The sequence below is a fragment of the Oncorhynchus mykiss genome, chromosome 20, assembly GCF_057628025.1.
Source record: "Oncorhynchus mykiss isolate SJ-2025 chromosome 20, ASM5762802v1, whole genome shotgun sequence".
Lineage (NCBI taxonomy): Eukaryota > Metazoa > Chordata > Actinopteri > Salmoniformes > Salmonidae > Oncorhynchus > Oncorhynchus mykiss.
This window is the reverse complement of record NC_143041.1, coordinates 33,388,348-33,409,946: the sequence shown is the minus strand read 5'-3', so window position 1 is coordinate 33,409,946 and position 21,599 is coordinate 33,388,348. Positions and strand designations below refer to the sequence as shown.

General features: G+C 43.7%; 1 protein-coding gene and 1 long non-coding RNA gene across 7 annotated transcripts in view; one reads left to right on the top strand and one right to left on the bottom strand.

Annotated features, from left to right (window-relative positions):
• LOC149974574 (uncharacterized) overlaps positions 1 to 3,188 on the bottom strand; it is a 423,285-nt gene extending 420,097 nt beyond the window's left edge. The window contains exons 1-2 of the long non-coding RNA XR_016489482.1: positions 3,056 to 3,188; positions 2,626 to 2,687 (exon numbers count right to left, since the gene is read on the bottom strand). This is a non-coding gene — a long non-coding RNA (uncharacterized LOC149974574). The remainder of the gene's footprint in view (positions 1 to 2,625; positions 2,688 to 3,055) is intronic.
• Positions 1 to 21,599, top strand: part of srbd1 (S1 RNA binding domain 1) — a 107,140-nt gene that overhangs the window by 71,347 nt on the left and 14,194 nt on the right. For all 6 annotated transcript variants that reach the window (XM_036956125.2, XM_036956129.2, XM_036956124.2 and 3 more), the window contains exons 17-19: positions 9,380 to 9,486; positions 10,621 to 10,797; positions 14,178 to 14,336. In XM_036956125.2, the coding sequence (XP_036812020.2) occupies positions 9,380 to 9,486; positions 10,621 to 10,797; positions 14,178 to 14,336 (443 nt within the window). The remainder of the gene's footprint in view (positions 1 to 9,379; positions 9,487 to 10,620; positions 10,798 to 14,177; positions 14,337 to 21,599) is intronic.

The following is a 21,599-nucleotide window of genomic DNA, read 5'->3' as shown; positions in this document are numbered from 1 at the left end:
AGGGGGATCAGTTGACAGATGGACAATGACTAGCAGATGCAAGGGGCAGATTGGCTGCAACCAGTAGATCTAGTGACAACATGTTACGTGTGTGTGGGTCGTGTGATTGAAGATGGGTTGCACAACAGCCTAAGTACCTCTGTGAGGGCATGGAAAGTTGGAGGACATATTAAGAAACTAGTTTCATTGTATTGTCCAGTAGTGATAGATGTAATTTTCCTCCTTTCAAAGTGTGGCCTTGCTTTCTACCGCACATCCATTCTGAAGGTGATGGATTTCACATTGCATGACGATGTGTAGCCCTAGACTGTTCACTCTGCCACCATCCGGCAAACAGTACCGGATCATCGACTCTTGAACCAACTGGCTCTGATTCTACCCCCAAGCCAGGCTGCTAAATAGTCAATTAATGGTACCCAAACTATCTTTACTGACTCTATCTTGCACTGACCCTATGCATACTCACTAGACTATATATACACACACTCACTCACACACACTACAGTCGTGGCCAACAGTTTTGAGAATGACACAAATATTAATTTTCACCAAGTCTGCTGCCTCAGTGTCTTTAGATATTTTTGTCAGATGTTACTATGGAATACTGAAGTATAATTACAAGCATTTCATTTCAAGTGTCAAATTACATGAATTTACTGACAATTACATGAAGTTGATGCAAAGAGTCAATATTTGCAGTGTTGACCCATCTTTTTCAAAACCTCTGCAATCCACCCTGGCATGCTGTCAATTAACTTCTGGGCCACATCCTGACTGATGGCAGCCCATTCTTGCATAATCAATGCTTGGAGTTTGTCAGAATTTGTGGGTTTTTGTTTGTCCACTCACCTCTTGAGGATTGGCCACAAGTTCTCAATGGGATTAAGGTCTGGGGAGTTTCCTGGCCATGGACCCAAAATATCGATGTTTTGTTCCCCGAGCCACTTAGTTATCACTTTTGCCTTATGGAAAGGTGCTCCATCATGCTGGGAAAGGCATTGTTCGTCACCAAACTGTTCCTGGGTGGTTGGGAGAAGTTGCTCACGGAGGATGTTTTGGGACCATTCTTTATTCATGGCTGTGTTCTTGGGCAAAATTGTGAGTGAGCCCACTCCCTTGGCTGAGAAGCAACCCCACACATGAATGGTCTCAGGATGCTTTACTGTTCGCATGACACAGGACTGATGGTAGCGCTCACCTTGTCTTCTCTGGACAAGCTTTTTTCCGGATGCCCCAAACAATCGGAAAGGGGATTCATCAGAGAAAATTATTTAGCCCAGTCCTTAGCAGTCCAATCCCTGTACCTTTTGCAAAATATCAGTCTGTCCCTGATGTTTTTCCTGGAGAGAAGTGGCTTCTTTCCTGCCCTTTTTGACACCAGGCCATCCTCCAAAAGTCTTCGCCTCACTGTGCGTGCAGATGCACTCACACTACCTGCTGCCATTCCTGAGCAAGCTCTGTACTGGTGGTGCCCCTCCTTTTGGAGCTTCCAGTCTGTTATTCGAACTCAATCAGCATGACAGAGTGATCTCCAGCCTTGTCCTCGTCAACACTCACACCTGTGTTAATGAGAGAATCACTGACATGATGTCAGCTGGTCCTTTTGTGGCAGGGCTGAAATGCAGTGGAAATATTTTTTAGGATTCAGTTCATTTGCATGGCAAAGAGGGACTTTGCAATTAATTGCAATTCATCTGATCACTCTTCATAACAATCTGGAGTATATGCAAATTGCCATCATACAAACTGAGGCAGCATACTTTGTGAAAATGAATGTGTCATTCTCAACTTTTGACTACGACTGTACATTGACACTCACACAAAACCCATACACATTCACATACTGCACATTACATACGCACACACAGACCTAACACACACACTTTTACTTTCATCATTTGCTGCTGCTACTCTGTTCTTTATTTTATTATTATCCTGATGCCTAGTCACTTTACCCTGCCTTTATGTACATATCTACCTCAAATACCTTATTATTATCTATCCTGATGCCTAGTCACTTTACCCTGCCTTTATGTACATATCTACCTCAAATACCTTATTATTATCTATCCTGATGCCTAGTCACTTTACCCTGCCTTTATGTACATACAGTGCCTTGCGAAAGTATTCGGCCCCCTTGAACTTTGCAACCTTTTGCCACATTTCAGGCTTCAAACATAAAGATATAAAACTGTATTTTTTAGTGAAGAATCAACAACAAGTGGGACACAATCATGAAGTGGAACGACATTTATTGGATATTTCAAACTTTTTTAACAAATCAAAAACTGAAAAATTGGGTGTGCAAAATTATTCAGCCCCCTTAACCTCTCTGATCTCCCAAACCCGGATCCGGTATCGTGACTACAGCCTCAAGCTCATTACCATAACGCAACGTTAACTATTCATGAAAATCGCAAATGAAATGAAATAAATATGCTAGCTCTCAAGCTTAGCCTTTTGTTAACAACACTGTCATCTCAGATTTTCAAAATATGCTTCTCAACCATTGCAAAACAAGCATTTGTGTAACAGTATTGATGGCTAACGTAGCATTTAGCATTAGCATTCAGCTGGCAACATTTACACAAAAAAACAGAAAAGCATTCAAATAAAATCATTTACCTTTGAAGAACTTCAGATGTTTTCAATGAGGAGACTCTCAGATAGCAAATGTTCAGTTTTTCCTGAAAGATTATTTGTTTAGGACAAATCGCTCCGTTTTCTGCGTCACGTTTAGCTATGAAAAAACCCCTGTATCCAGGATTGTGTAAATCTATCAGCAAGCTCATTAGCATAACACAACGTTAACTATTCATGAAAATCGCAAATGAAATGAAATAAATATGCCATCTCTCAAGCTTAGCCTTTTGTAAACAACACTGTCATCTCAGATTTTCAAAATATGCTTCTCAACCATAGGAAAACAATCATTTGTGTAAAAGTAGCTAGCTAGCGTTAGCATTTAGCGTTAGCATTTAGCGTTAGCATTAGCGTTAGCATCCAGCACGCAACATTAACAAAAACATAAAAGCCTTCAAATAAAATCATTTACCTTTGAAGAACTTCTGATGTTTTCAATGAGGATACTCTCAGTTAGATAGCAGATGCTCAGTTTTTCCAAAAAGATTCCTTGTGTATTAGAAATAGCTCCGTTTTATACATCACATTTGGCTACCAAAAAAAATCCGAAAATTCAGTCCTCAAAACGCGAACTTTTTTCTAAATTAACTCCATAATATCGACTGAAAACATGGCAAACATTGTTTAGAATCAATCATCAAGGTGTTTTTCACATATCTCTTCATTGATACATCGTTCTTGGACACATGGTTTCTCCCCTATATCAAATGGATAGGTACGAGCAGCTGGCAATTGCGCACCGAATTCCACGCAGGACACCAGGCGGACACTTGGAAAATGTAGTCTCTTATGGTCAATCTTCCAATGATATGCCTACAAATACGTCACAATGCTGCTAAGACCTTGGGCGAACGACAGAAAGTGTAGGCTCATTCCTTGCGCAATCACAGCCATATAAGGAGACAATGGAAAACAGAGCTTCAGAAATTCTGCTAATTCCTGGTTGATGCATCATCTTGGTTTCGCCTGTAGAATGAGTTCTGGGGCACTTACAGACAAAATCTTTGCAGATTCTGAAACTTCAGAGTGTTTTCTTTCCAAAACTGTCAAGAATATGCATAGTCGAGCATCTTTTCGTGACAAAATATCGCGCTTAAAACGGGAACGTTTTTTATCCAAAAATGAAATAGCGCCCCTAGAGATCTAACAGGTTAAGTTAATACTTTGTAGCGCCACCTTTTGCTGCGATTACAGCTGTAAGTCGCTTGGGGTATGTCTCTATCAGTTTTGCACATCGAGAGACTGAATTTTTTTCCCATTCCGCCTTGCAAAACAGCTCGAGCTCAGTGAGGTTGGATGGAGAGCATTTGTGAACAGCAGTTTTCAGTTCTTTCCACAGATTCTCGATTGGATTCAGGTCTGGACTTTGACTTGGCCATTCTAACACCTGGATATGTTTATTTTTGAACCATTCCATTGTAGATTTTGCTTTTATGTTTTGGATCATTGTCTTGTTGGAAGACAAATCTCCGTCCCAGTCTCAGGTCTTTTGCAGACTCCATCAGGTTTTCTTCCAGAATGGTCCTGTATTTGGCTCCATCCATCTTCCCATCAATTTTAACCATCTTCCCTGTCCCTGCTGAAGAAAAGCAGGCCCAAACCATGATGCTGCCACCACCATGTTTGACAGTGGGGATGGTGTGTTCAGCTGTGTTGCTTTTACGCCAAACATAACGTTTTGCACTGTTGCCAAAAAGTTCAATTTTGGCTTCATCTGACCAGAGCACCTTCTTCCACATGTTTGGTGTGTCTCCCAGGTGTCTTGTGGCAAACTTTAAACGACACTTTTTATGGATATCTTTAAGAAATGGCTTTCTTCTTGCCACTCTTCCATAAAGGCCAGATTTGTGCAATATACAACTGATTGTTGTCCTATGGACAGAGTCTCCCACCTCAGCTGTAGATCTCTGCAGTTCATCCAGAGTGATCATGGGCCTCTTGGCTGCATCTCTGATCAGTCTTCTCCTTGTATGAGCTGAAAGTTTAGAGGGACGGCCAGGTCTTGGTAGATTTGCAGTGGTCTGATACTCCTTCCATTTCAATATTATCGCTTGCACAGTGCTCCTTGGGATGTTTAAAGCTTGGGAAATCTTTTTTGTATCCAAATCCGGCTTTAAACTTCTTCACAACAGTATCTCGGACCTGCCTGGTGTGTTCCTTGTTCTTCATGATGCTCTCTGCGCTTTTAACGGACCTCTGAGACTATCACAGTGCAGGTGCATTTATACGGAGACTTGATTCCACACAGGTGGATTGTATTTATCATCATTAGTCATTTAGGTCAACATTGGATCATTCAGAGATCCTCACTGAACTTCTGGAGAGAGTTTGCTGCACTGAAAGTAAAGGGGCTGAATAATTTTGCACAGCCAAATTTTTCAGTTTTTGATTTGTTAAAAAAGTTTGAAATATTCAATAAATGTTGTTCCACTTCATGATTGTGTCCCACTTGTTGTTGATTCTTCACAAATAAATACAGTTTTATATCTTTATGTTTGAAGCCTGAAATGTGGCAAAAGGTTGCAAAGTTCAAGGGGGCCGAATACTTTCGCAAGGCACTGTATCTACCTCAAATACCTTATTATTATCTATCCTGATGCCTAATCACTTTACCCAGCCTTTATGTACATATCTACCTCAAAAACCTCTTACCCTGCACATTGATCTGGTACTGGTACTCCCTGTATATAACTCCACATTGATCTGGTACTGGTACTCCCTGTATATAACTCCACATTGATCTGGTACTGGTACTCCCTGTATATAACTCCACATTGATCTGGTACTGGTACTTTCTGTATGCGGCTCCATTCTAGTCTATTTTATTGTTACTTATTTTATTTTTTTTCTGCATCATTGGAAATTGCTCGTAAGCGAGCATTTTACGGTAAAGTTTACACCATTTGAAATTCGATGCATGTGACAAATACAATTCGATTTTATTTTAATATGATCTGACATTATCATTGGTGTCTTGTTGTTGAAGTGCAACTCAATCATGTAGATGAATAGGCCTAGCTGACGTTGTGGGACTGAAGAGTAACTGGATGTGATGTCATCTCCAGCTTCCTGTGTCCTGTCACCCCCTCAGCCCACATAAACCACCCTTCCGAACCTAATCAATACTTGATTAGTGTCCAAAAAAAACTAACAGTATTAGGACATTTCATTTCATAAAGAATTTCCATTATCATATTCTCATAAATATATTTATTATTTCACCATTATAATTATTGCATCATAATTGCATAGTTAGTCTTTAAATCAGAAGAATAATATACATCATAATATTGAAAAAAATATTTATGTCAATATTTAATTCATATTTCTATCCTATTCATTCTCAGTATTCTTAAAGCATAAATCTCTCCAAAGCATTTGCAAAATAGATTCATCGTAAATTATATAATTTCAATTTATATCCAAAAATGTGTATAAACACGTGAACGGTAGCTACAGTGGGGTTTGAAAATGACACCCTTGATGAAGATGAGCAATAATGACTGTATAAAATGAATAATAAAAATTCTGAGCTATATTTTATGCTAAAATAACATTGTTTTATACTAATATTTTATAATTTTATACTAATACAATTGCCCTTTTTTTTCTCTCAAAAAGGTAGGGGTCAAAATGATTGACACCCCTAAAGATTCTTAGAAATAAAGTAGTCAAAGGTTTAGTATTTGGTCCCATATTCCTAGCAGGTAATGACTACATCAAGCTTGTGACTCTACAAACTTATTGGAGTCATTTGCAGTTTGTTTTGGTTGCGTTTCAGATTGTTTTGTGCCCAATAGAAATTTCTTGTAAATAATGTATTGTGTCATTTTGGAGTTTATTTTATTGTAAATAAGAACAGAATGTTTCCAACACTTCTACATTAATGTGGATGCTACCATGATTACAGATAATCCTGAATAAGTCGTGAATAATGATGAGTGAGAGTTTCAGTGGGTCAAATATCATGCCCCGAAGACATACTAATAACAGGGGAGGTTAGCAATGCTGAGAGGTTAGCATGTTCTCGGGGTAGGATTTTTTACCCTAAGTTTCTCACTCATCATTTATTAATGATTCATTCAGGATTAGCTGTCATCACAATAACATCCACATTAATGTAGAAGTGTTTAGAAACATATTCTATACATTTAAAGTGACTCAAATACACAATACATTATTTACCATTAATTTCTATTGGGCACAAAATAATTTGAAACGCAACCAAAACAAACTGCAAATGCATCCAACAAGTTTGTGGAGTTACAAGCTTGATGTAGGCATTGTGTGTTAGGAATATGGGACCAAATACTAAACTTTTGACTTGATTTCTAAGAATCTTTAAGGGCGTCAATTTTGAACACTACCTTTTTGAGAAAAAATATATATTACTTGTTAAATCCCTTTTGAGAAATTGTATCAGTATAAAATTGTACGTAAAATATAGCTCAGTATTTGAATTATTTTATACAGACATTATTGCTCATCTTTATGTAGGGTGCCAATAATTTCTGTCCCCACTGTATAAAATAATGAGAGCCATTGCTACAATTTGTGCACTGGTAACATACTCTATATGGACACTTACTGTACATACTTTAGGGGTAACAAACAGGCTAGCCACTATTCCCCCCTTTGCTCTCAATCACTTGTCATTTTTGGACTTTGTCCTCATGTTATTTTTTCTGTCCATCTCAGTTTTAAACAGCCCTAGAAGTGTGAAAGGTTTGTCTGGATTAACTCCTCTGCTAATCTAAAACCCATGTGGGAGAGCTTTGAAGACTCCCCGACCCTGTCCAACAAAAACAGGCTCTGCCTCTGCACGTCTTCTCATCCCTCTGCACGTCTCGTCATCTCTCATCACTCCCCACTCTCTCTCTCTCTCTCTCTCTCTGCACGTCTCTCTCTCTCTCGCGCTCTCTCTCTCGCTCGTTCTCGCTCGCTCTCACTCTCGCTCTCTATTTATTTATTTCATGGCCCCATGTCGGCAGATATGCAGGAAGATATTCAGCCATAAACGACTGCTTATATTGTGTCCCTAAATCCTTTCAAGATTGTGGCCTAATTAAAGTTGAGTACTGTACAGTACAGAGCAGGTCACTTACCAAACAGCCTTGTGTCTCAGGTTTTTGTAATCGTGGCTGTGTTGAGTCTCATTGGTGGATAGGAGGGATAACAATAACATCCAATATGAACTGCCATATTCAGGGGATTATAGTCATGGCTCACTGAGAAAGATTTAATTATGTTGAGTGCACTGATGTCATTGATGTCAGATAGTCGTGGTAACCTCTTAAACCAGTGGTCAGAGAGTGTGAGAAATGTAATGAAGAGTTTAACGAGGTGTTTGTGGCTGGCTGGGAGGGTTTGGGATGTTAGTAGTGGTGAGGAATAGATGACTGTTTTGGAAAGGGGATTTGTGTATGTTTAAGAGTTTTACGGATGGTTGCAGGGCTGGTGTATAAGGCAGAAAATGGCTGATTTGATTTAGGTGTGGAAGGATAGTTTGTACCGGGTAGAAGGATAGTTTAGGCTGGGTAGAAGGATAGTTTGGGCTGGAAAGAGGGATAGTTTGTACCGGGTAGAAGGATAGTTTAGGCTGGGTAGAAGGATAGTTTGGGCTGGAAAGAGGGATAGTTTGTACCGGGTAGAAGGATAGTTTGTACCGGGTAGAAGGATAGTTTGGTCTGGGTAGAAGGATAGTTTGTACCGGGTAGAAGGATAGTTTGGGCTGGAAATAGGGATAGTTTGTACCGGGTAGAAGGATAGTTTGGGCTGGGTAGAAGGATAGTTTGGGCTGGGTAGAAGGATTGTTTAGGCTGGGTAGAAGGATAGTTTGGGCTGGGTAGAAGGATAGTTTGGGCTGGATAGAAGGATTGTTTAGGCTGGGTAGAAGGATAGTTTGGGCTGGATAGAAGGATTGTTTAGGCTGGGTAGAAGGATAGTTTGGCTGGAAAGAGGAATAGTTTGGCTGGAAAGAGGGGTAGTTTGGTCTGGGTAGAGGGATAGTTTGGGCTGGGTAGGAGGATAGTTTGGGCTGGGTAGAAGGATAGTTTGGGCTGGGTAGAAGGATAGTTTGGCTGGAAAGAGGAATAGTTTGGCTGGAAAGAGAGATAGTTTGGTCTGGGTAGAGGGATAGTTTGGTCTGGGTAGAGGGATAGTTTGGTCTGGGTAGAGGGATAGTTTGGTCTGGGTAGAGGGATAGTTTGGTCTGGGTAGAGGGATAGTTTGGTCTGGGTAGAGGGATAGTTTGGTCTGGGTAGAGGGATAGTTTGGTCTGGGTAGAGGGATAGTTTGGGCTGGGTAGAGGGATAGTTTGGGCTGGGTAGAGGGATAGTTTGGGCTGGGTAGAGGGATAGTTTGGGCTGGGTAGAGGGATAGTTTGGGCTGGGTAGAGGGATAGTTTGGGCTGGGTAGAGGGATAGTTTGGGCTGGGTAGAGGGATAGTTTGGGCTGGGTAGAGGGATAGTTTGGGCTGGGTAGAGGGATAGTTTGGGCTGGGTAGAGGGATAGTTTGGGCTGGGTAGAGGGATAGTTTGGGCTGGGTAGAAGGATAGTTTAGGCTGGGTAGAGGGATAGTTTGGGCTGGGTAGAGGGATAGTTTGGGCTGGGTAGAAGGATAGTTTAGGCTGGGTAGAGGGATAGTTTGGGCTGGGTAATGGTGTGGGGGCTAGCATACTGTAGCTTTAGCTGTTTGAGAGACACATGTTGTAATGGCTGCCATCACTCTTTCCAGCACGATGTGTCCCAGAGCTCTCTGAAGGCAGCCCTGGACGGGGTGGTGCAGGAGTGTGTGAGCTTCGTGGGAGTGGACATCAACATCTGCTCAGAGACCCTGATGAGGTAGGGCCGAATAGTTTCCCTCAGCAGTCACAACATGGCCTTCACACACGATCTGACCGCCAGCGCACTGTTTAGTCTGACGCCCCACTCTGTCTCCCACTCTGGCCCGACTGGTACGGGCAGGCCTGACAGAGGGAATCATTTACATTTTAGTCATTTTGCAGATGCTCTAATCCAGAGCGACTTACAGGAGCAATTATGGTTACATGCCTTGCTCAAGGGCACATCGGCAGATTCTTCACATAGTCTGCTTGGGATTCGCACCAGCGACCTTTAGGTTACTGGCCCAATGCGCCTAACCGTTACGCTACCTGCCGCCCAGTGTTTGGCTGACAGGCAGACTCACACTCCCAAAACACATTCACACACTCAGTCACTCCCTCACCCCCCTTGTCTGCCTCTGTACAGGCTTGGAGAGAGTTACAGCATGTTTGTTTTACTCGGCGCTTGGCCTTAACCAACAAAACAACAAACTAGTGTTCAAGGTGTCATTACTACATTCCAAAATCTCCTAGTGACTCCCTTCTCTTTCTTTATACACACACAGCACACCATTACACCTTTTTCTAAGGGAAAGCCTTTTATGAGATGAAGGTGCAGGGCCAGGCAGTAGTCAGTGATCAGGTCATCTGTTTACCTGGGTGTTAATGAGGTTTTTACAGGGGCCCCAGACAGGCCTGCCCAACACTCCAGAGCCTCAGACACACTGGACGTGTTCAATATTACTAGCCCTTTATTTAGGAGGGATGACATACTGTATGTTTACACTAGGTCTGTCTGTCTGTCTGTCTGTCTGTCTGGGAGGACTGCCAGTGCACTGGCAAACTGGAGGTCTCTCAGAGCAAAGCCCCTCAAAGTCTGGAGAATGGAAAAGGTCACACACACAGAACATGTATGTCTTAGGGAAACCCAGGGAGATTTATTCCTAAACATTGGTGTGATTTTCCAGGTCACATGCTCCAATAGGTGGCTGAGCGAGGGTAACAACAACAGTCTCTTGATGATGTTCCCTGCGAGTAATACTATGCTACCCTTCCGAAGTGTCCTTAATGGAGAGATGTGTAATTACCAACTATGGTGTTACTGTTGTTCTGTGCTTTTTACTGCAGTAACCCATGTGTGTCTGTGTGTCAGACACGTGGCAGGTCTGAATATAGGGCGTGCAAAGAGCATAGCAGAGTGGAGGGAGACGAACGGGCCTTTCATGAACAGAGATCAGCTGAGACTGGTGAAGGGCCTGGGCCCTAAGAGCTACCAGCAATGTGCCGGCTTCATCAGAATCAACCCTCTAGACCATCTCAACAACCACAGGTACACACAACCCACCAACCACAGGTACACACAACCCACCAACCACAGGTACACACAACCCACCAACCACAGGTAAACACAACCCACCAACCACAGGTAAACACAACCCACCAACCACAGGTACACACAACCCACCAACCACAGGTACACACAACCCACCAACCACAGGTACACACAACCCACCAACCACAGGTAAACACAACCCACCAACCACAGGTAAACACAACCCACCAACCACAGGTACACACAACCCACCAACCACAGGTACACACAACCCACCAACCACAGGTCCACACAACCCACCAACCACAGGTACACACAACCCACCAACCACAGGTAAACACAACCCACCAACCACAGGTACACACAACCCACCAACCACAGGTACACACAACCCACCAACTACAGGTCCACACAACCCACCAACCACAGGTACACACAACCCACCAACCACAGGTACACACAACCCACCAACCACAGGTAAACACAACCCACCAACCACAGGTACACACAACCCACCAACCACAGGTACACACAACCCACCAACCACAGGTACACACAACCCACCAACCACAGGTACACACAACCCACCAACCACAGGTAAACACAACCCACCAACCACAGGTACACACAACCCACCAACCACAGGTACACACAACCCACCAACCACAGGTACACACAACCCACCAACCACAGGTACACACAACCCACCAACCACAGGTACACACAACCCACCAACCACAGGTAAACACAACCCACCAACCACAGGTACACACAACCCACCAACCACAGGTACACACAACCCACCAACCACAGGTACACACAACCCACCAACCACAGGTACAGCAGCATCAGACCTGCCAACCTGCACACATTTTGCATACCATGCTCGCAATTTGAGGTCAAAGTATGCTGGTATTAAAAACGACCCTAAAATATGCAACAATAGGCTTCTCGTTGGCACTTTGCGTTTTTTGTCTCAACCGTCTGAAGTTGGAGCTGAGCCAATCTGAGGACTTTGGCGAGGACCTCAAATCTTTAGCTCTCCGCTCCAGCCCACCCACGTAGTATTTCCTCCCTCCACTTCCCTCAAGCTAGATGGCAGTTCACCACTTTGTCCGGAGACACCACTAATGTGTGAGGAAAATGGAGAACTGTTTGCCAAATACATTTTCCAAAATGTTATGTTTTAGTCAAGCACATAACCACTATTATTTTGTAGTTAGCTCCTTAGTTAAGGCATCATTATGACAAAGGTAGTTAGCTACAGTGTTTAGTCAACTAAGCCAATGGTAGTTGGCGAGAGCGCGTTGACGAGCAAGGAAACGTGTGGTGTTGCGGTAGTTAAGTGCCTGTTACTGCGTGGATGGAAACAGACATGGCAGAGAGCTGTTCCGCTAATACCCTCCTTCACAGAAATGTACAGTGGGGAGAACAAGTATTTGATACACTGCCGATTTTGCAGGTTTTCCTACTTACAAAGCATGTAGAGGTCTAATTTTTATCATAGGTACACTTCAACTGTGAGAGACGGAATCTAAAACAAAAATCCAGAAAATCACATTGTATGATTTTTAAGTAATTCATTTGCATTTTATTGCATGACAAAATTATTTGATCACCTACCAACCAGTAACAATTCCGGCTCTCACAGACCTGTTTGTTTTTCTTTAAAAAGCCCTCCTGTTCTCCACTCATTCATTACCTGTAGTAACTGCACCTGTTTGAACTCGTTACCTGTATAAAAGACACCTGTCCACAGACTCCAACCTCTCCACAATGGCCAAGACCAGAGAGCTGTTTAAGGACATCATCAAATTGTAGACCTGCACAAGGCTGGGATGGGCTACAGGACAATAGGCAAGCAGCTTGGTGAGAAGGCAACAACTGTTGGCGCAATTATTAGAAAATGGAAGAAGTTCAAGATGACGGTCAATCACCCTCGGTCTGGGGCTCCATGCAAGATCTCACCTCTTGGGGCATCAATGATCATGAGGAAGGTGAGGGATCAGCCCAGAACTACACAGCAGGACCTGGTCAATGACCTGAAGAGAGCTGAGACCATAGTCTCAAAGAAAACCATTAGTAACACACTACGCAGTCATGGATTAAATCCTGCAGCGCACGCAAGGTCCCCCTGCTCAAGCCAGCGCATGTCCAGGCCCGTCTGAAATTTGCCAATGACCATCTGGATGATCCAGAGGAGGAATGGGAGAAGGTCATGTGGTCTGATGAGACAAAAATTTAGCTTTTTGGTCTAAACCACTCGCCGTGTTTGGAGGAAGAAGAAGGATGAGTACAACCCCAAGAACACCATCTCAACCGTGAAGCATGGAGGTGGAAACATCATTCTTTGGGGATGCTTTTCTGCAAAGGGGACAGGATGGACTGCACCGTATTGAGGAGAGGATGGATGGGGCCATGTATCGCGAGATCTTGCCCAACAACCTCCTTCCCTCAGTAAGAGCATTGAAGATGGGTCGTGGCTGGGTCTTCCAGAATGACAACGACCCGAAACACACAGTAAGAAGCATCTCAAGGTCCTGGAGTGGCCTAGCCAGTCTCCAGATCTGAACCCAATATAAAATCCCTGCTGCAGTGTGTGCAAACCTGGTCAAGAACTACAGGAAACGTATGATCTCTGTAATTGCAAAGAAGGGTTTCTGTACCAAATATTAAGTTCTGCTTTTCTGATGTATCAAATACTTATGTCATGCAATAAAATGCAAATTAATTACTTAAAAATCATACAATGTGATTTTCTGGATGTTTTAGATTCCGTCTCTCACAGTTGAAGTGTACCTATGATAGAAAATTACAGACCTCTACATACTTTGTAAGTAGGAAAACCTGCAAAATCGGCAGTGTATCAAATACTTGTTCTCCCCACTGTATATTGGACTGTAAAATATTAGTAGGCCTGTGTTAATTAATCAGTTGTTGATCTGTCCTCTTGATATTGCTGTATGTCAACAGTAGGCAGCTAATGATGTCATAATAGTCAGTCCACCAATGACAAGGTATGTTGAAAGAATGGTAGCCTAGTAGTCAGACCTAACTTGTTCTGTCCATATATAAAAATGTACATTTGATTTGTAGAGCAAAGCTATCACAAAGCTATTATTGACAATATGAGCAGCTATTGAAATATACACTAGTTAGTTCACAGGTTCACTGATTGACCCACTCAAGGGAAAAAGTGTATTAGTTATACCATGGACATAGACTGAGAGCTGAGCGCAGACTGAAATTATTCTTATTTTTATTATGAGGATATTTCAATTCATGACTTTGAATTGACTAAATTGAAAATTCGCAAACAATCTTGTTTGCGATGCTCTCCCGTCCTCTACTCAGTGAGTGTGGTGTTGTGTTGGTAGTGATGCAGCAGGGGGTAACTCAGCCCAAGCAGCCCAGGAGAAGCCTGCAGCCAAGGGGAAGGGGAAGGGAAAGACCAAAGCCTCAGCTGCTGTACCTACCCTGCCCAACCCTCTGGACCAGACCTGCATCCACCCAGAGTCCTACGCTGTGGCCAGGAGGTGAGAACTACTTAAAACCACCACCCGTCACCCCAAAGCATGTTCCAACTAACATGAGCTTCAATTTTACCCCAGCTTGTAGGCTACTTCTGGGGGCATTGGGGGATGGTTGCTTACAGTTTTTTTGGTCTTGATTTGGCCAGACATGGGAGCCAAACGTGTGTGTGTGTGTGTGTGTGTGTGTGTGTGTGTGTGTGTGTGTGTGTTTCCGTGTGTGTGTGTTTCCGTGTGTGTGTTTCCGTGTGTGTGTTTACTGCTTGTAGTTGTGTGTGATGGGGATCTTGGTAGCATCTGGTCCTGTGGTGCTGTGCTGTGTGAGAAGTGATTGTTAGCGCTGCTGGTGCTGATATCAAAAGCACATTGAGCATCTGCCCTGGGCTTTGCAGCTCTGTAGCTCTGTGGCTGGGTGGCTGTCTATCTGAATGGGGCTGGACCCTGCAGCTGCAGTCACTCAAATCTGTTTAGACTACATCAACCTGACACTTAGCATTGGCTCTTAGCATGTTGATGTGCCTTTCACTGCTAGCGTGAATGTATTTTTACATGTGGAAAAGAGAACTTCATCAGACAGGACTCATTTTGCTCCAAATGGGGTGTACGGATAGGGTTGTCTCTCTGCCTCAGTGATCTATCATTAAAGGGGCCCATAGGGGTTAGAGGTTGCCAACCACTTACAACTAGGAGAGGGCAAATAATCACCCTGTCATATTCTCACAACCCCCCCCCCCCCCTCTTCCCTGCTTTACTCCCTTTCTTTCTCCCTCATTCCCCCTCTCATACAGCTTTCCCCCCTCTGTTTGTTTTATTTTCTCTCTGTTGAGCCTCATTTCCTACTAAATTAGACAGAATAATGCTGCTTGTCCTAATGGAGGAGGTTCTCTTAATGCTGCTGGTCCTAATGTAGGAGGTTCTCTTAATGCTGCTGGTCCTAATGGAGGAGGTCCTCTTAATGCTGTTGGTAATGTAGGAGGAGGTCCTCTTAATGCTGCTGGTCCTAATGGAGGAGGTTCTCTTAATGCTGCTGGTCCTAATGGAGGAGGTCCTCTTAATGCTGCTTGTCCTAATGGAGGAGGTTCTCTTAATGCTGCTGGTCCTAATGGAGGAGGTTCTCTTAATGCTGCTTGTCCTAATGGAGGAGGTTCTCTTAATGCTGCTGGTCCTAATGGAGGAGGTCCTCTTAATGCTGCTTGTCCTAATGGAGGAGGTCCTCTTAATGATGCTGGTCCTAATGGAGGAGGTCCTCTTAATGCTGCTTGTCCTAATGGAGGAGGTTCTCTCAACGCTGCTGGTCCTAATGTAGGAGGTTCTCTTAATGCTGCTGGTCCTAATGTAGGAGGTTCTCTTAATGCTGATGTTAATGTAGGAGGTTCTCTTAATGCTGCTGGTCTCTTATTGCCAATTGTCATTATACAGACAGAATGGGTTGACTAGACCATGCGTGACCACTAGCAATATCTCTATCTCTCTATCTTTCTCTTTCTTTCTTTCTTGCTAGCGATGTCTCTCTCTTCCCAGAAAAATCTGTGCAGCTGTTCAGTACTTAAGTCATTTTGGAAATGTGGGTTATTCCTAATATAGTGTGGCGCAGTATGTGGGTTAGCCAGCCCCAGAGCCCTGGTTGTGTCCAGAGCTGGAGGAATGGCTTGAGACTAATGAAGCAAACACGGCGTCTGTCTGAACGATGGCTTTATAATGACACTGACAAGCATGAGAGATTCCCAACAATCTGTAACCCATTTGGACACAGCTCACAGACACATCCCTCTTTTTTCCTCTCTGGCACCCTCCCCTCTCTTCCCCGATCTCTCCCTCTACCCCTCTCTCACACACACATACTGGCAGTACAATTCAGAGGCCAGATAAGCAAATACTTGGAACCTCCTTTTAACAGTTGTGCATTGTTTGATGTTAGTGAAATCTTATCTGCTCAGCCTTTACTGTAAATGAAAACAGGTTTTAAGGTAAATCTCCCAGTGACTTTGAGCGTTATATTAAAAAGCTACGCTGTTCCTCCCTTTAACACATATCACAGATCCTGGTACAGTGTATGGGGGAGGACAGAGGCTTAAATCAATCCCACATTTGATCCTAGCGGGCGTGTGGCAGCCTTTATTGGGTTTTGGGGGCTGATACTGTTGCATTACAGCTGATGTGTGAGGCGTGGGCCAGCAGGCAGTAATGGAGGATCCTGTTGCTCTAATGTGATGAACCTGATACCCTCAGCCACACCGCTGGGAACGACACACACACACACAGATATAACCAAACTCGCACACAGTCATCCATCCACAATGGCCTGCTGTCTGCATTGAATAGTGTGGATGCATAGAACTGGATTTTAGAGTAGACTATTTGCAGTACATAGTGTACTTTAGAGTTGCACTGAACATAATGAGACAATTACGGTGAATCATCTACCCCAGTAAAAGTCATGCGTGTAGTGTCAGTCATAGATGTTTAGTGTCAAATCTTCAGTCCACAAATCAAATCAAAGTTTATTTGTTATGTGCACAGGATACAGGGTATAAACGGCACAATGTAATGCTTACTTGCAGGCTCTCCTCAACAGTGCAGTACACTTTATCAATTGGGGCAGCAGGTAGCCTAGCAGTTAAGATCATGTTCTTTCTTTTTTTTATTTTCTTGGGCCTCTATAACTTGTGGAAGGACCACCAGAGGGCAGGCTGTATCTATATACGTATCTATATATGTATCTATATCTATTTTTTTGCGAATTGGATTGATCCCCTCTACCACACGGAACCCCACTAATCCTACCGACGGAAACGCACGAGGTGGCTAAAAACAGACCTCCATCCTATGCTAGCTTGCTACCGATGGCCCGGCTGGCTGTCTGAATCGCCGTGACCCCAACCAACCTCACTACTCACTGGACCCTTTTGATCACTCGACTAAGCATGCCTCTCCTTAATGTCAATATGCCTTGTCCATTGCTGTTCTGGTTAGTGTTTATCAATCAAATTTATTTTATATAGCCCTTCGTACATCAGCTGATATCTCAAAGTGCTGTACAGAAACCCAGCCTAAAACCCCAAACAGCAAGCAATGCAGGTGAAGAAGCACGGTGGCTAGGAAAAACTCCCTAGAAAGGCCAAAACCTAGGAAGAAACCTAGAGAGGAACCAGGCTATGTGGGGTGGCCAGTCCTCTTCTGGCTGTGCCGGGTGGAGATTATAACAAAACATGGTCAAGATGTTCAAATGTTCATAAATGACCAGCATGGTCGAATAATAATAAGGCAGAATAGTTGAAACTGGAGCAGCAGCACAGTCAGGTGGACTGGGGACAGCAAGGAGTCATCATGTCAGGTATTCCTGGGGCATGGTCCTAGGGCTCAGGTCCTCCGAGAGAGAGAAAGAAAGAGAGAATTAGAGAGAGCATATGTGGGATGGCCAGTCCTCTTCTGGCTGTGCCGGGTGGAGATTATAACAGAACATGGCCAAGATGTTCAAATGTTCATAAATGATCAGCATGGTCGAATAATAATAAGGCAGAACAGTTGAAACTGGAGCAGCAGCACAGCCAGGTGGACTGGGGACAGCAAGGAGTCATCATGTCAGGTAGTCCTGGGGCATGGTCCTAGGGCTCAGGTCCTCCGAGAGAGAGAAAGAGAGAAGGAGAGAATTAGAGAACGCACACTTAGATTCACACAGGACACCGAATAGGACAGGAGAAGTACTCCAGATATAACAAACTGACCCTAGCCCCCCGACACATAAACTACTGCAGCATAAATACTGGAGGCTGAGACAGGAGGGGTCAGGAGACACTGTGGCCCACTCCGAGGACACCCCCGGACAGGGCCAAACAGGAAGGATATAACCCCACCCACTTTGCCAAAGCACAGCCCCCACACCACTAGAGGGATATCTTCAACCACCAACTTACCATCCTGAGACAAGGCTGAGTATAGCCCACAAAGACCTCCGCCACGGCACAACTTAAGGGGGGGGGGGGGGGGCGCCAACCCAGACAGGATGACCACATCAGTGACTCAACCCACTCAGGTGACGCACCTCCTCCAGGGACGGCATGAGAGAGCCCCAGTAAAGCCAGTGACTCAGCCCCTGTAATAGGGTTAGAGGCAGAGAATCCCAGTGGAAAGAGGGGAACCGGCCAGGCAGAGACAGCAAGGGTGGTTCGTTGCTCCAGAGCCTTTCCGTTCACCCTCCCACTCCTGGGCCAGACTACACTCAATCATATGACCCACTGAAGAGATGAGTCTTCAGTAGAGACTTAAAGGTTGAGACCGAGTTTGCGTCTCTGACATGGGTAGGCAGACCGTTCCATAAAAATGGAGCTCTATAGGAGAAAGCCCTGCCTCCAGCTGTTTGCTTAAAAATTCTAGGGACAATTAGGAGGCCTGCGTCTTGTGACCGTAGCGTACGTGTAGGTATGTACGGCAGGACCAAATCAGAGAGATAGATAGGAGTAAGCCCATGTAATGCTTTGTAGGTTAGCAGTAAAACCTTGAAATCAGCCCTTGCTTTGACAGGAAGCCAGTGTAGAGAGGCTAGCACTGGAGTAATATGATCAAATTTTTTGGTTCTAGTCAGGATTCTAGCAGCCGTATTTAGCACTAACTGAAGTTTATTTAGTGCTTTATCCGGGTAGCCGGAAAGTAGAGCATTGCAGTAGTCTAACCTGGAAGTGACAAAAGCATGGATTAATTTTTCTGCATCATTTTTGGACAGAAAGTTCCTGATTTTTGCAATGTTACGTAGATGGAAAAAAGCTGTCCTTGAAATGGTCTTGATATGTTCTTCAAAAGAGAGATCAGGGTCCAGAGTAACGCCGAGGTCCTTCACAGTTTTATTTGAGACGACTGTACAACCATTAAGATTAATTGTCAGATTCAACAGAAGATCTCTTTGTTTCTTGGGACCTAGAACAAGCATCTCTGTTTTGTCCGAGTTTAAAAGTAGAAAGTTTGCAGCCATCCACTTCCTTATGTCTGAAACACATTCTTCTAGCAAGGGCAATTTTGGGGCTTCACCATGTTTAATTGAAATGTACAGCTGTGTGTCATCTGCATAGCAGTGAAAGTTAACATTATGTTTTCGAATAACATCCCCAAGAGGTAAAATATATAGTGAAAACAATAGTGGTCCTAAAACGGAACCTTGAGGAACACCGAAATTTACAGTTGATTTGTCAGAGGACAGACCATTCACAGAGACAAACTGATATCTTTCCGACAGATAAGATCTAAACCAGGCCAGAACTTGTCCGTGTAGACCAATTTGGGTTTCCAATCTCTCCAAAAGAATGTGGTGATCGATGGTATCAAAAGCAGCACTAAGGTCTAGGAGCACGAGGACAGATGCAGAGCCTCGGTCCGATGCCATTAAAATGTCATTTACCACCTTCACAAGTGCCGTCTCAGTGCTATGATGGGGTCTAAAACCAGACTGAAGCATTTCGTATACATTGTTTGTCTTCAGGAAGGCAGTGAGTTGTTGCGCAACAGCCTTTTCTAAAATTTTTGAGAGGAATGGAAGATTCGATATAGGCCGATAGTTTTTTATATTTTCTGGGTCAAGGTTTGGCTTTTTCAAGAGAGGCTTTATTACTGCCACTTTTAGTGAGTTTGGTACACATCCGGTGGATAGAGAGCCGTTTATTATGTTCAACATAGTAGGGCCAAGCACAGGAAGCAGCTCTTTCAGTAGTTTAGTTGGAATAGGGTCCAGTATGCAGCTTGAAGGTTTAGAGGCCATGATTATTTTCATCATTGTGTCAAGAGATATAGTACTAAAACACTTGAGTGTCTCTCTTGATCCTAGGTCCTGGCAGAGTTGTGCAGACTCAGGACAACTGAGCTTTGAAGGAATACGCAGATTTAAGGAAGAGTCCGTAATTTGCTTTCTAATAATCATAATCTTTTCCTCAAAGAAGTTCATGAATTTATCACTGCTAAAGTGAAAGTCATCCTCTCTTGGGGAATGCTGCTTTTTAGTTAGCTTTGCGACAGTATCAAAAAGGAATTTCGGATTGTTCTTATTTTCCTCAATTAAGTTAGAAAAATAGGATGATCGAGCAGCAGTAAGGGCTCTTCGGTACTGCACAGTACTGTCTTTCCAAGCTAGTCGGAAGACTTCCAGTTTGGTGTGGCGCCATTTCCGTTCCAATTTTCTGGAAGCTTGCTTCAGAGCTCGGGTATTTTCTGTGTACCAGGGAGCTAGTTTCTTATGAGAAATGTTTTTAGTTTTTAGGGGTGCAACTGCATCTAGGGTATTGCGCAAGGTTAAGTTGAGTTCCTCAGTTAGGTGGTTAACTGATTTTTGTCCTCTGGCGTCCTTGGGTAGGCAGAAGGAGTCTGGAAGGACATCAAGGAATCTTTGTGTTGTCTTTGTGTTTATTGGCTTATTTCACTGTAGAGCCTCTAGTCCTGCTCACTATACCTTATCCAACCTATTAATTCCACCACCCACACATGCGATGACATCTCCTGGTTTCAATTATGTTTCTAGAGACAATATCTCTCTCATGATCACTCAATACCTAGGTTTACCTCCTCTGTATTCACATCCTACCATACCTTAGTCTGTACATTATACCTTGAAGCTATTTTATCGCCCCCAGAAACCTCCTTTTACTCTCTGTTCCAGACGTTCTAGACGACCAGTTCTCATTGATTTTAGCCGTACCCTTATCCTACTCCTCCTCTTTTCCTCTGGTGATGTAGATGTGAATCCAGGCCCTGCAGTGCCTAGCTTCACTCCTATTCCCCAGGCGCTCTCTTTTGATGACTTCTGTAACCGTAATAGCCTTGGTTTCATGCATGTTAACATTAGAAGCCTCCTCCCTAAGTTTGTATTATTCACTGCTTTAGCACACTCTGCCAACCCGGATGTTCTAGCTGAGACCACCAAAAATTGACATTTTCATCCCTAACTACAACATTTTCAGACAAGATAGAACTGCCAAAGGAGGCGGTGTTGCAATCTACTGCAAAGATAACCTGCACAGTTCTGTCCTACTATCCAGGTCTGTACCCAAACAATTTGAACTTCTACTTTTAAAAATCCACCTCCCTGCCTCATTGCCTGCATCCGTAATGGGTCAGCGGTCAAACGACCTCCACTCATCACTGTCATACGCTCCCTGAAACACTTCAGCGAGCAGGCCTTTCTAATCGACCTGGCCAGGGTATCCTGGAAGGATATTGATCTCATCCCATCAGTAGAGGATGCCTGGTTATTTTTTTTAATGCCTTCCTAACCATCTTAAATAAGCATGC